Source organism: Cavia porcellus, unplaced genomic scaffold (genome assembly GCF_034190915.1).
Source record: "Cavia porcellus strain 051 isolate PalLab524CR breed Dunkin Hartley unplaced genomic scaffold, mCavPor4.1 scaffold_6, whole genome shotgun sequence".
Lineage (NCBI taxonomy): Eukaryota > Metazoa > Chordata > Mammalia > Rodentia > Caviidae > Cavia > Cavia porcellus.
The window spans coordinates 61,468,955-61,484,139 of NW_026947489.1; the positions used below are offsets into that span (position 1 = coordinate 61,468,955).

General features: G+C 50.9%; 1 protein-coding gene across 6 annotated transcripts in view; it reads right to left on the reverse strand.

Moving 5' to 3' along the window:
• Window positions 1-15,185, reverse strand: part of Ptprn2 (protein tyrosine phosphatase receptor type N2) — a 542,085-nt gene that overhangs the window by 57,375 nt on the left and 469,525 nt on the right. For 5 of the 6 annotated variants that reach the window (XM_063250850.1, XM_063250852.1, XM_063250847.1 and 2 more), the window contains one exon: window positions 13,968-14,162. The exons of the other annotated variant lie outside the window; for it this stretch is intronic. In XM_063250850.1, coding sequence (XP_063106920.1) covers window positions 13,968-14,162 — 195 coding nt within the window. The remainder of the gene's footprint in view (window positions 1-13,967; window positions 14,163-15,185) is intronic. 6 annotated transcript variants of the gene reach the window in all.

The window sequence follows — 15,185 nt, forward strand, 5'->3', positions numbered from 1 at the left end:
GTGAGAGGAGGCCGGGCTGGTGCCACCTGTCACACACAGGATACCCCAGAGCAGAGCACGGCCTGCTGCTTGCTGGGAGGGCACTTTGGCTGTCCACAGGTTGCTGCATCAGGCACATTTTAAACATTACTTATTAACGTCATGCATTGGGCATGTTAAAATGTGTGAAATTAGAAATCCAAAGTAGTGTTGCAAACTCAAAGGTCAGAGGTAGTTAAGTGACTGGGGAGAGCCCCACAGTTCCCAGCCTGGGGAAGACCCACAGAAACAGAAACTGCAAACCCAAGGATTGCCCGAGTCCCCTTCTCACCTCCCAACTGGTACACAACGCGGTGTGCAAGCACCTTTGTCCTGAGCTCGGCTGCCACCTGCTCCACTCTTGCCCTGGGACAGGGTCGGTGAGCCCCGCTAGATACTGCAACATGGACTGCGTGGGCTCCTCAGCCTCGATGTCAGGCACACAGCAGGCATCCATGTGTCATGACAGACCAGCACCCAGCTGCCATGTGAGGCAGCTCAGATGCCCATGTGGAGTGGGTCTGGGAAGAGCAAATCATGCACCAGGAGCCACCCCTGGGCTCTCTCTGTCAAGCCTGAGAAGAAGGGACAGGGCCAGAGGAACCAGAGGAACCAAGGCCACTCATGGGGTCATTTAGGTATTGCATTTAAAAAATTGCTTTTGCGGACTTTTTTGAAGGATGAGGAGCTCCTGGTGAGGAAGGGGTCCCTCATCCAGTTATCTGGAGGTGCAGAGGCAGGTGTGACTGGCAGGCAGTGAGGCTAGATGCACCGGTGCACATGGCTGGAGTAACTGCTCCATCCAGGGCCACTGTGGGCACCCACTGCTCTGCTCTCAGGACCCTGCCGGCCTTTAGCCCCTGAAACATATCAAGGAGGCCATTTCTGTGTGACTAAGAAAGGACTCCCCCTCCTGACACTGTAGTCAGTCTAATGGAGAGAGGGTAGAAGGTTCTAAACTATTTGAGTAGAGGAGAAAAACCAAATTCTTTCAAATGGGAAGCATTCAGGGAAGTCCCCGAGGGCACGCAAGTCCAGGGAGAAGAGGGTCAGCGAGCAACAGTGACAAACAGTCTTAAGGAGGCCCAAAGGCAAGATGCCCTGGGATTGGGGCCCAGAACACTACCGAGTTACCCAATTTGTTTAAAACCCTTTTCACAAATGAAAAACAAAACACATGCAAGAACTAAAGAGCGCCTTTCCCTCACACACAGCTTGTGATGGCGGTACGCAGATTTTGGAGAACCACGAGGGGGATGAGGGAGGACAAGACCGAGACATCATCACCAGGTTCTCCTGTGCTTCTGGAAGACTGAAGATGAAGAAGGTGATTAAGTCTTTGCAAAGCAATGAGCTAGGAGGACACAGAGACTGGTTAAAGCCCATTGTGCAGGACTCAATTACCTGGAAGCTTAATTAATGTATTGGGATGACTATAATTTTAGCTTTTGGTAGCCTTGATCTAGAAATCTAGAATCCCAGTGGTCCAGCACTGGGCCGTCACGTCAGTTCGGGGGAGTTCTGAATGCTCCATGGCTGCAGGATGTCCCCGGGGGTCATGAGGATGGGCCTATCTCTGGGACTCCAAGTTTCTGTTTTGTGTTTTAAGGAGCAGAGGTTCATGAGTGCTGGGCTGCTGCCCCAGAAGCCTGTGGGGTCACCTTGGGAGGGCACTGCTCATGGTTCTCTAAAGGAAGAGTGACCGTGAGAAGTGGTGACTCCCTCTAACCTTAATGTTATAGATTTATAGAGAAAGAAAATTACAGTTTTACAGATACGCAGTGGGCGCCTGGTGAAAATGTTAATGAACACATTCTGTGCCAGAAATGTTCCAATAAACCTTAAACCTTAAAAAATCAGCTCCTTTGTCCTGCCACCTGCACGCGGTGGGGGCGGGGGCACCCTCCTTTCTCCATAGGATGTATTGTCTCACGTTAGTGTCTTCCAGCGTCGTGTGGCACTGGTGTGTGTGTGTGTGTGTGTGTGTGTGTGTGTGCACGCGTATGTGTATGTGTGCGCGCGCGTGCGTGTGTGTGTATGTGTGTGTGTGTGTGTGTGTGTGTGTGTGTGTGTCTGTGTGTCTGTGTGTGTGAGAGAGAGAGAGTGACAGAGGTCTCCTGTGGGAAAGAGAGGAGCTGAGCAGCCCTGGTGATGGTGACAGTGACACCCCTGCATGCTCAGGCTGTCACTCTTCAAGGAGCTCAAAGAATTTCAAATGAACAATTTTATGAATCTTATTATCTTATTTAAACATCTTAAAAATTAAGGTTACCTGAGCATTGGTAAAACACGAAGGATACTGCTTGTAAGAAATGGAAAATAATTAAGGGAATCACACCACCTTGCCTATGAAAGAATAACTACATTTAAGTCTAGAGTGAACCTGAATGCTGTGTCTAGTTAAGAGAGAGAAAGTGGAGAGCAGAGCTATTTTTTTTTTTTTTTGTCTTTTTGAGACAAGGTCTTCCTACGTAGTTCAAGCTGGCCTTGGGCTCACATTGTAGCCCAGGCTGGTCTCGAACTTGTAATAATCTTCCTGCCTCAGCCTCCCGAGCGCTAGGATTACAGGTGTGTGCCACGACCTCCAATTGAGAGAAGAGCTATTCTTTAAGCCAGAATTTTGCCCACCTGTAGGCTGGTCAGTCATGGGCTTAAATGGTTTTACTCAGTACCTCCTCAGTCTAGGCTGTCTCTGTGGGTTGATCTCCTTAGCTGGAGGAGTGTCCAGGACACATCATACCTGACAGAATTAACATAATAGCTTCAGATGACAGGACAAGGCACAGATACACAACCCTGGAGAGACAGAGGCCTGGGCTGGGAGACCCCAGACCTGTGTTGCGGGAGTGACTATGAATCCCTTCCTGAAAAACAGGAGGAGCCTGATCTGTCGGGACCTGGTGGGCTGTCAAAGAGGGGCAGGAGGGTTGGGGTCAGGGTGGCCGCAGACCTGGAGCCCCCCAGGAAGAGGGTAGGGCAGGGTAGGTGGAGGAAAGGGAGGGGGAGGCATAGGGAAGCTCCGGCCCAAGCCTGTGGTGTGTGGGTGGGGTAGGACCAAGAGTTACCTAACAGAAAGGGCAAGAGGCAGGGGCCAGCGATGAAGCTGGGCAGCACAGCAGAATTCCCAGTGCAAAAAACAAAGCAAACAAACAAAAACAACATCGACAACAACAGAAAGAGTAAGGGGAAGGTGCTGAGGAGCTTGGAGCAAAGTAAGTGCCCTGGGCCCTGATTAAGCAGCTTGTTTCCACTGCGGGTTATGAAGATGGGGCAGAGCTGTGAGGATTCACCCAGGAGCAAATGAGACGTTAGACTATTTCATCACCAGCTGTTCTTTCCTTACACTCCTAAAATCTCTGTGACCTTTGCTTTCTTGAAATATTTTGTAATTAGCTTAGACTCTATCTGTCATATAATCACAGCAAGAAATGACATCTGTGACTCAACCTGAGAAAGCAGACCTTGGTTTACTGGACAGAAACCTGAACAGAAGTCAGAATGACCCTGGTATTTCTAATGACCTCTATGCTTGGGTTACAGGGAGGAAACATTCAGACCCTTGATGGCACCAGTTGGCTTCCACGTGACCTGCTGTACGCAGCCTCAGGTTGCACACTGAGCAGTATGGCAAATGAACAGCCCGTGGCTCAACTTAAGATCTTCACCGTAAAAGGTTGAACAACTAGAGTGACCCACAATGTCCTGATACTCTTTTCTACAGATAGGGCAATTTTCGAAATGCAGACAAGGGTGCTTGAGGGCTTGTCCCAAGCCCACACATGGTTCTGTCACAGATGTGTGATGACCAACCCCCCTGGCAGGTGGGGAACACTGCACCACTTTTTGATAGACTGGGCTCCAGGACTCCTGCAACCTCGAGCTGATTGCCTGATGAGCCGAAGACCTACGGTGGACTTCTGAGTCAGAGGAGATCGATGAGGCTCTGGTCCTTCCAGACACATTTGGATGGAAACCAAGAAGCAACTGGATTTTGAGTAAAGAATTTATCTCTGCACAGCACACGGTCACCTTTGCACAACTTCTCGGGAAAGGGCTCAGAACTTCCTGAAGCACTCACTGGAACTCTGGCGCTGACATGCTTACCCTCAAGGAGTCTGTAGCAAGGTGTCCATGCTGAGACACCAAGAGTGTCCACTGTAGACTCCAGGAGCTGTGGCAGCCTGGCTTCCTGAGCTCCTCATGTGAGAATGGTGTCTCTCTTTTACCCATTGCTGTCTGAGCAGCTCCATAAACTTAGCATTTTAGTCAGTGTCACAGTTCAGGGGAAAAATCAGAAGCACAGATTCATGGAGCGCGTGTACTAGGCCCTCCCATAAGCTAACCTTGCACCTGTGTGCTGGGATAGTGTGTTGCACACTGTGGCACACAGCCTGGTGTGGTAAACACTGCAGAGTGGGTGAAGGATCCAGACACAGCTGGGTCTGGGGATGCAGAAGAGACCCCCAGATTCTGCCCAACCCCATTGTGGTCAATGGATGATCTCATGTGATGGGAACATGGACACGAGGTCTTGTCACATGCACTCTGAAGAGGCTGGTGGTGATGCAAGCCCAGTGGAGCTGCCCACTGTACAGTTCTGGGCCATTGGGCAGCACTGTTCTGTTAGGTAACTTTCTCTGAGCACACCTATCTCCATTACCTACACTGAGGAGTTGTGAGAGGGGAAGAGGCAGATGCCCATGGCATTAAAGAGTCAAGGAAGTTTTCATTCTTGCAGGACATTCTCCTGTCTTTTCCCTTTCCAGCTCTGGCTCAGGTCCTGGCTGTCTAAACCAGTCCCTGGCCAGGTATGGGGGGACAATGATAGCAATTCCCCGGGTACACAATCAGTTCCAGACCCCATAAAATATTCATTCACTTTAAAAAATACTTTCATCCTGCTGTCAGATGTAGACAAATGCACATGAAGTGTCAGAAAATGGCTATTTCAATGGCAGATGCTTTCCACGAGCCTCCCTTCCCAATAAAACATTTTCTTTAAAATTATTTTCATAAGAAAGATTAACAATTTCAACATTAACTGCTAATCCCTTTTCATTTAAAACTCTGCTGATAAAATTCTTTGCTTGTCATTCAAAGAGTAAGTAATAATTATAGATTGGAGGCTTCCATCTCGGGCTTCATTAATGGCAAATTGTATGGAAGTGTGGCGCGTAAGTCAGCTTTGATATATCACAAAATGCAATTTCCATGCCTTCCCTTGGCTGTGTGCAATTAATTACACAGTTAATAAGGGAAATATGTTAATGAAAGGAACATTATTTATCCAGACCACCTGCCTTTACCAAATATCTTTTGTGTGTTTCTTTTATTGTAATTTTGGTCTGCAGACATTAAAAAAAACTGACAATGTGCTTTTAAATACCAGTCTGCAACTACTCCAATTCAAACAAGCCTAAAGAAAATCTAAGTCCATTTTATAATATTATTACTGATATCTGCTTTTTAAAAATTTAAAAAACATCTACCCATGGAATCCTGAATTCCCAAAATAGCCCTCTATCAAATACTTACAAATAACGTATCTTATTTCAATTGATGATTCTATTTATCTTCATAGATAAATAGAAAACACTGAAAATCTCAGAAGAGACTATGCAGAAGACCAAAAGATAAATCTCAGTCACTCTAAATAGATTAGGGTTTCCTAATCCTTTTCTCATCCTTTTAAATCTTTCTGCTTAGCAATAATTAAATCCCCTCTTTTCATTTGGATAATCAAAGTTTGAATGTGGCTAGTTTAACATGGAAACCAACGTTGGCCTTTACAAAGAAAGTTAGTGCCTTCTAAGGTTTCAGGGAGGAATGGAAATCAGAGTTGTGGCACTACAAAAGGGCAGTTTTTGTAATTTACTTGGACAGTATGACAAGATCTATTTGCAAATATTTGGTTTACAACAAATCTTTACTAATGTCAATCACTACACATTTTTTATCAAGTAGAAAAATAAGGATTTGAGTCCCAGCTCAATCACGTCCCTTTGACATCAGAAATGTACTCCTCATTGTGAGTTACTTAGAAATCTCCCTTATGTATAAAATGCACTAGGAAGCCAGCTTTGGGTTCCAAAGAGTTAATGGAAAGCCAGGGGATAAGAGATAAAGGGCGCTCATGAAAATGCAATTCTAAGATGACCCAGGATGGAGAGATCCTCTAGCAGATAACAAGGGAGGAAAGCAGCCTCCAGGAGAGATTGCGTCCCCTGTGGGGGCTGTGGCAGCAGGACCACGGTGCTTGTGGGTATGTTCATGCTGGCATTAGGGGATGCAGGCAGCACTGGTGCCTTTTGAGGCCTCTTTCCAAGCTGCTGTGCGGTCTCTGTGTGCCACGGCACAGCAGAGTTGCTCGTTTCAATGGCCGTCCACCTACCTTCCCTGACTTAACTGTCATCTATAAAATCTAGGTGACCAAAGTCCAGCCACCATTACAGGACATGATCCTCTCAGAGACCAGCACCTCTGTGTCACCCACCTGCAGGAGGAGGGCTGCAGGAGACATTTTTACTCTTCAGATGACGACAGTGGTTATAACAGGGAAGCCTGGGGGGGGGGGCAGAGGAAGGTGGTTGCCTAGCAACACAGGCAGCGCCATCGGTCACAGAGCAGCAGGTCTTTTCTTAGCAGCAGCCTTTTATGTTCTGTACCAGTGATGCACTCGTTACGATTTTCTGATGAAGTTTTTTGGAAGAATAAAGAATTCCAGTGAGTGCAGTCCAGACAGTGACACAGGCAGATTTGTTTCTCCCATAATTAGATGAGAAACACTGGATTCTATAACACATTATTAGAAAATATTTGTGGAAATTCTAAAAGTAGTCATTAAAAGTAGAATGCTTTGATTTTACCTTCCTGAAACAAGCTCTGTGCTCATGAGGAGTAGCAGGAATGAAGAGACACGAATAGGCCTGAGAACCCAAGTCCAGCTCTCCGAGATGGCTCAGCTCCTACCCAACCGGACCTGCCCAGATGGATGCAGCTCAAGCCACCATCCCTTCTCCTCCTCAGCTTTGAGGAGAGCAGAACGGCCAGCCCGGGTGGAGCAGAAGCAGGGCCAGATCAGGGTCAAGCCCTGTAGCCAGGAGCTGGCAAGGTCAGGCCTTGCACAGGAGTATGAGGAAGAGCAAAGACAGAGAACATCAAGAGCACTGTCCCATCGTGGGGTGATGTCAGAGCGAATATCACGGCACAGATTCATCTTCGCTCAGCTCGATGCCAACCCCACCGCGGACTGCTCAGACCACAGCCCCCTGTGCCTGCACCACAGCGGCCGTGGTGAAAGACAGTGCGCTGTCAGGTGTCATTGCTCTCTGGAGAGAGCCTACCCCTGCCAGCAGCTGCCTTTACTACTGCAAGTGCATCCTGCTATCAGGGGCCCACAGGGCATACCCAGACCACTATGTGGGCTCACTGTAAGTCAGGTGAGAAGGGTGAGTCTGGGAGCCAGGCCACCCACAGGGCTCTGTGAGTTACAGAGGACATAGGTTAGCTCTTGGATGCCACTGCCCACTGCTGAGAGATTAAAGGCAGCACAGCCTCTGCACTGCTGCTCCTTTGTTTAATGCACAACCCGTTTCCCAGTGAGAGAAGGCAATGCCACGGGCAGCCTTTCCCAGAGGCTGGGGAAGTCACTGGAGAGTGACACGAGAAATACGGTAGGGATGGGTGGCAAAGTGCCTGAGCAGGGCAAGGTGGTTTCTGGGACTTAAAACAGAGTTCCGTGCTCTGCTGGACTTGCACCAGGGCCCTCCAACCACCAGGCTCTTGGGGTGAGAGTATGCTGGGCCACAGGAGGCTCATCCATCTCCACTGGGCTCCAAAGGGGAGACAAGAATATTGTCCTCAGCAAGGATGGAGGCTCCAATCAACCTCATGTGAGTGACCCAAGCTGTAGCAAAGGAGCTGGGGAGAAGGGGTCTGTTGTAATGATGCTCAAGTGTCTAGCTCTCCAGAAGTACTTTCCAAAGCTCCTAAGTCAATGTGCCTAGAACAGGGCTACAGGAGAAGCAGACCTCTGGAGCCCATGGATGAGGCAGTCCGGCTGGAATACAAGCAGACCCACATTACTAGGAACAAGTCAGCTCAAGAGCAAAGATCAGGATGAGCTCAGCACACCACAGATACAGGGGGTAGAAACCTCTGATAGATCTGTAATGAGCGCAGGGAGTAAGGTGGAAACCAACGACACAGCAGAACAATCCAGCAGGCTGGCTTGATACCTACAGTGAGGTACTGTCAATGCCACACAGGCAGTGAATGACAATAGTTACCAAAACAAACCATGAGGTCATCTTCTAGAAGACAGATTTGTCTGTCCTCACATAGTATTGTCTGAAGGGCAAGATTCTGAAAATTGCTGGAACTATCCTTAGTGGGAGACACTGAGCTGCTGTACCTGGAGCAACGGGCAATGTGGCCACTGGGACAGGGAGGTGTGCAGGGCATTGTGCTTGCTGCTATCCAAAATCTTCCTCTTGCACAGGAGGCCTCACCCTGGTGCCTTAGGTGTCCCTGTGTCTCCAGCACAGGAGCATCATACAGGTGGCCTTCGGATGGGGCTCCAGGTCTAGGCCAGAAAGCCAGGCAGCCACTGAATTTGTGTGTCTGGCTCTGAACTGCTCCTGAGGGTCCCAGTGCAGAAGAAACATCAGGACCCTCGGGGTTCCAGAGGTGGTGGCTCTCCTGGTTGGACGGTCTCTTTCTCCCTCTGCCTTCAGCCAGGGTGGGATAGTTAACATGGTTGCAGGATGTATAACCTGGGGACATGTAACACTGGGAAAGACCCCAACAAGAGTCTTCCCTGGGATGGGTGATACCCTCATCTTGTGAATGCCACTGGCTACAACTGGCCTGGGAAACTGTTGTTCCTAATGTGCACTGCGAAAGATGGTGCTGTGGAGCCTGAGGCAGCGAACTGCTCATGGAGATCAAAGGAAGGCGAGGGAGGAAGATATCTCAGCCCAGCTGAGAGCAGTGGAGAGAGCGTGAGCAGTTGCCAAAGCAGCCTTGCTGCAGAGATGATCCCACCAGCACTGCATCCACAACCCACCAGTGATGGGGACAGGCCACCCCAGGGCTGCTTGGACAGAGGAAGACTGAGGTGGGAGCCTGCTAAGGCCCAGGGCCAGTGGCTCCTCCTGCTTCACAAGGGGTCTGAAAGTTTCCAGACACCTTCTTGTGAGAGACAAGCAGGTGCTGCCATGCACAGCCAGTGGGTGCTGCAGGATTGGGGACGAAGAACTGGGCTTTCGGGAGACTTGATGCTCGGGAGGGGCATGTAACTGCCCTGGGCTCTGTCTCCATGTGGATGCGTCGCACACATCCCCTGTACCTGTCATGAGGTTCTCCGTGGTGAAGCTCAGTGCCACGAGAGCCCCACACTGGTTACCAGGTCACCTACTGCCTTGTGTCATCTATGACATGGACTCCTTAGGCTACAATGGTGGAACTTCTCATTTCTTTGGGGTTTACACCTCTGCCCCGTGTCCTGCGGGTGTCTGGGCACAGCTTCTGTGGTGTGGCTTCTGGGGACAGCATCTTCTCTGTGACATCACCATGCCACATGCTGGGAGTGAAGGCAAGTAAAGACCACCCACTCGACACTGAGGCAGACGTCTTCCTGAAAAGTTCATTCAGTGCCATTTTTCTGAATTCAGTTCTGTAAGTCTAGTGGAGGTTTTTAAACAAACTTTGTTTTTCTAACTAGTGGTGCTGGGGGTTGAATCTGGGGCTTCCACATGCTGCATCCCAACCCTTTTTTATAATTTTGAGACAGGGTCTCACTGAGTAGCCCAAGTCAAGCTTGTGATCCTCCTGCCTCAGCCTCCCAAGTACAGGCATGCACCATCTCCAGCCCAGCTTGCCTTCCACATTTCTTTCCCCAGGAGCTTCCTGCTAATGCTGGCTGTGAGGGACACGCATGCGACATGCTGATGACTAACATGCAATTAGAAATCAGGACAGTCATAGTTCCTGTCACCCTCACATGGAGCCCAATGTACAGAAGCTTCATGCCCTAAGAGCACATGTGATACAGGAATAGGACTCTTAAACAATACACCCCTTACAAAAGATGCCAGAATATCTTAGGAAGGTATATCCCTTGCTTCTTTACAACCCGGTGACAGATTTTATAGCAGTTTGAAAGTTGACATTATTGAATCACTTGCTTCCCAGAGCGCCGGACTGGATCAAGGAACCAGCACTGCACTGCCTTGAAACAGCCCCAGACAGGAGCCAGTGTCCTGGTGCGAGGGTCTGCCCTGGTTGCCCTCCCCTGGGGCCCCACCCACTGCAAATGCCTTCTGTAAGATGGCACTAGGTGCCAGACCCTCCTATTGGCAGGCTGGTGACACTGCAGTGATGGTTTCCTGTAGATAACGCCCCTCTCCTGAGTTCCACACAGGACAGCTGGGCTTTTTAAAAGATGCTTTCACCGGCGAGAAGGAGCACTGAGTGTGCGGACATCTGTCCCCGGCTCATTTCACTCCACATGGTGTTCTCCATCCCTCCACAGCAACAACAGGGGTCAGTCTTCCTCGTGACTAACACTGCACCGTGTAAACACACACGCGCACACGCGTATACATCCATGCACACATACGGGCTTTCCTTATTCTCTCATCTGCTTGGGGACACCTAGGCTGGTTCCATTTTGCCCCAAATGCAGAACAGCAAATCCTGGAGGCTGGGGCCGAGGGAAGCAGATTTGATCAGTGCAAACTCAACACGTGTTGGGACATTACACTGAGCTTCACTGACATGTACAACGAATCCAGGAGAATCAAACATCATATATTTAAAAAGCACTGTCTGAGCAAAGGAAAACAAATGTGACAAAAACCAGAATCAAGGTCAGAATCAGAATGGGTGCAGCTTATAGGACCCAGCCCTGAGCTAAGGGTTCCATGGGGAGCAACTGGAGCCCCCACCTGTCTGGCCAGGTTCACAGGATCGAGCAGCAGATCTGCCCAGGGATGCTGCACCGCTAGCTCGTTGGATCCTGGAACCTGGTCCAGTTCCTGTATGTGAGCATACAGCACCCAGGCTGGGGAGCACGCTAATTACATGCCACCCTGTCCACTCACAGCCTGCTGGCCCTGCCCATGAACGTCCACGCGCCCTGTACCTCCCCAGCCCTCATTCTGTGTGGCCAGTTCCACCACAGAGATGCCTTGACTAGGGGGACAGGTGCTTGATGTGCCAGGGATGTGCCTTGTCCTGGAGAGCTGGGTCCCCAGCAGCTCCACAGTCTGTGTGGTTGGTTTCGTTGTGTCACCAATGAGATCCTGCCTCCTCCACAAGCAGCCCCCCACCCTAGCTCCTTCAGCACCACTGTCTTTGGGAGGACGTGCACCCTGAGTTGTTTGCATGATTTCCAGTACAGAAGTCAGCATGCGGCAGAACATGGCCATCCACAGAGCAGAAGTCTTCCCGTGGGCTGAGGCCCGACCAGCCTGGAGGGCCCAGTGTCCCAGGAAGGACTCAGCCCAGCACTCCTGGGGGGCTGGAGAACAGTGCTCCTAAAGACTTGGCACTCCTCCTAGTACTGGGGTGCACCTTCTCCCTGCGCCACACTGAATATAAATAACCCTGCTCCTTATTCTTCAGATCTGCATTAAAATGCCACATACTGCAACTGCTCCAGTGGAGTGCTGAGTGTAGCCAAGTATCTAGAACTCTCACCTGGACTCTGTATAATCTACCTGACAGCCCTGAGCCCATGCCATACAGCAGGGACAACCAGCCTGTGTGCTGTCTGACAAAAGTGAGCCATCCTTACCAAGGGCCAGGCCAAATGACCTTCATGGAATTCTTGGTGATGGAATTCTTCTTGTAGCTTTAGTGAGCCCCAATGTCAGTTTCTCCAGTACGTTACAGGCAGGTTTTCCCTGTGGGTCACATGGGTACCACTTCTGGTAGCTCTCAACCCCACCCTGAGAATGGCTGGGCACCCCAGAGCTAAAGAGTGAGCCAGGTTGCCTTGCCTGCTGAGGGAATGAGCTAAGTTTAGGAGACGTGCAGATGAGGGTTCTCCATGCAGGAAGTGCCCAGATGACAGCACATGCGGCCCGAGTCTGGTGGAAGTGAAGCTGGGGGAAAGCCAGGACTTCTTTCTCGAAAGGATAAGGATCCCAGGTACTACCCAGCTCTCCTGGGCTGCAGTGTGACCATATTCCTTGCCTTTCTCCATGTCAGCCTGTGTCTTGCAGTTGGGGAAATGCACCTGATTGTTTCCCTTTCACACACAGCACTGGTGGCATGGAAGCCTTGGCCTCCTTGAGTTTACAAGCTCCACGTACAGAGTCCCCAGGGCTGATGGAGCTCATGGGTCGATGCTGAAGTTGAACAGATGCTTGTGACAGGGTCTTGTAGCACTAACCGAGCTCCCAGAGGACCTTATTTTAGGTCAGATGAGACAAGGTCACCCTCATGGCTTAGGTATTACAGTTGAACATTAACCATGTGCTGTGCTCAGATTCACCATCACACATACCACCATCAAAGCTATTCTCCTGCAAAACACATGGGATTCTCATGCTCCCTGTGCTCCCAAGATATCACCAGGTCCTGCTTGGTGCCTGAGATTTGAGGAACCCCACAGCACTGGCAGCAAGGGCTTGCTGGCGGGTTCAGCCGCAGTGCCAATTCCCGCCGGGTCCCAGTTTCTAGCTTTTCTCTTGAAAGTAACAAACCCTGAAATCTCTGAAAGTCCCACCCAAGTGATGTGATCACTATTCCTGAAGAGAAGCAGTTCTGTTGACAGCAGCCACCTCAGGCACAGAGCAGGAGTGTGGTGCTGGTTTGATACATGGACAAGGAGCTGTTTTCAACGCCTGGATTCAGTGTCTCCACCAGTTACGGGAGCCACTGCAGGGTCTGATGGAGGGGTGATGGCCACAGGCTAAGGACAGGCCATTGTCTGCTCACTGACCAGGAAGTCAGACTTCTCCTTCGCTTTGTCTTGTATTATCTTGAAGCCAGCCGTGATGTGCCTGTTTCCTTGACTGTCCCATCCACACAACTCCAGACTTGAACATCCAGGGACTACTTGACCAGTAAAGCCTGGGCTCACTGGCAGCCTCTAGGTTTCACCTCCAGGCTCTGTCTCAAGTTTTAGTTAAAACACGCACTTTTCTGGCTTTTCCAGGTCCAATTTCAGCAGTCCAAATTATTGTTAGGTAATTCAGTGAGGACAGTTCTCCAAAGCCTGTGCTGCGTGCCAACACCTCCAGGTGGCCCTGGCCTCATTTTACAGCTGTGAGCACTTCCACACCCCAAACACAGCAGCTGCTGCAGCTGGGAGAGAAAGTGAGCTCGGCTTTGCCTACAGAGAGTACAACTCCAGTGAGAAAGTCACCGCACCAGCTTGGCACTCTGCTTTCATGGTGCCTACAAGGGAAAGCGCGGGTGGTGTGAGATCGGGAGAGAGCACGTGAGGAAGGGCAGAACTGTGAGCGTCTCTAAAGCAAACCTGCGCATTCGTTAGCAGCAAACACCACTGCGCTGCCATCCTGCGTGTGGTCACTATGGACAGCTGGAGTGGGCTGTGTCTCCATGCAAGAGGCTCCCCCTGGCTCACCTTAATGACAATGCATGGTGGGGGCACTTATTTACCCAGTGGTGTCAGTGGCCTGGGGACTGAGGGTGAAGGAGGCGACCGCTACTCCTCTGCTAGGGATCACAGGAGCGGTGCACGCAGTGGGCGCTCTTCAATGTCTGCCCCACTGTTGAGAGTGAGCCTGTGGCAAACACCTGACATAGCCCATGTGCACCAGGCATAAACGCCTTTGCCTGGAACGCAAGGGCAGCGGTGGGGACAGTGGCTGCAGGATCTCGAGAGGGATGTCGTTGCCCAGGGAAGCAGGACAGCAGAGGACAGGAATCAGTTTGTGACAGGGTTGTTCTGCCTGCCACAAGTATGGCCTTACCAGGATCATGTGGCCGGTGGAGATGTCCATGTTGGACTGCACAGGCTCCTCAGACCAGGATGAGGTGCTGCTACGTGCTGAGGGGCTGGGCATGGGGCCATCACTGAACTGGGAGGAGACGCTGCTGATTCGGGAGGTGTGTGGGCCCTCAGGCCGATCGGGTGGGCGCACGGCCATGCGCTGGCGGCACAGCTCCTGCAAGACAGTGAGAGGCATCAAGGGCAGGTGGCCTCAGGGTTCTGGTGCTAAGACCTGGGCCCTCTGCACCCCACTAAGAACCACACAGTTCACACAGACCAAAGGTCACTGAATGGCCTGGGGTCATCTTGACATAGCAGTTCCCGGGCACCATGTCACTGGTGTTCCCAAACTCACACAGGGATGAGGCAGACTCACAGGGCTGGCTGGCTCTGAGCACAAATGTCTGTGTGCATGTGCACACACACAGGTGTGGAACACACTTGTGCACACACTTGCAGACTCACAAGGGCCTCAGCCTCCTGCATGGGGTGGGCAGACTGAGTTCATGACCCTCCTGCTCAGGAGATCAGCAGCCATGGAGTGAGGAGGTTCCCATATGGGGGAACACAGAACCTTGCTCTCCAACTGAGGGCAGCCTTTCGGGGGCCCAGGGCCTGGCAGCACCACACCAGCTGCCCCTGACCATGTCCTTGGTGTCTGGCTGGCAGCTGCTGCCCCTCTGGCCAAGGAAGCAACACTGGAAGGTTGCAGGATGACCCACCACAGAGAGCAGGCTCAGCTCACCATGGTGAGACAGGCCAGTCTTCAGCCCTGGGGCCATAAAAGGCACTGCCCTACCCCAGCCCAGCCCTGGCACCAGTGGTGAAGATCATTACAGGTGCTGAGGAGACAAGGACAGTGACCTTAAAAGAAAGGGCTGCTGTGAGGACAAAGGGAACCGAGAGAAAACAGCAAGCCATGGTTGCATCTCTGCTTGTTCCCTGCCGTGGATTTTCCAGTGCTTGTTGGGCTATAAGAACCTTTCAACAAGGAATCTATTTTAAAAACCTCTATTCTAGTGCTAATGCCCAAATGCAAAACAAAAGAAAGGCCATCAGAAAATTGTGGAAGGGAAGCAATGCCCATACCCAGCCTGGGGGAATGCAGTCTCACCTGCTTCCCACCTGCACCGTGGAGTGACCAGAGAGGGTCAGGATATGGGGACATGGGGACATGGGGCTGCCCCACCTCTGTGGG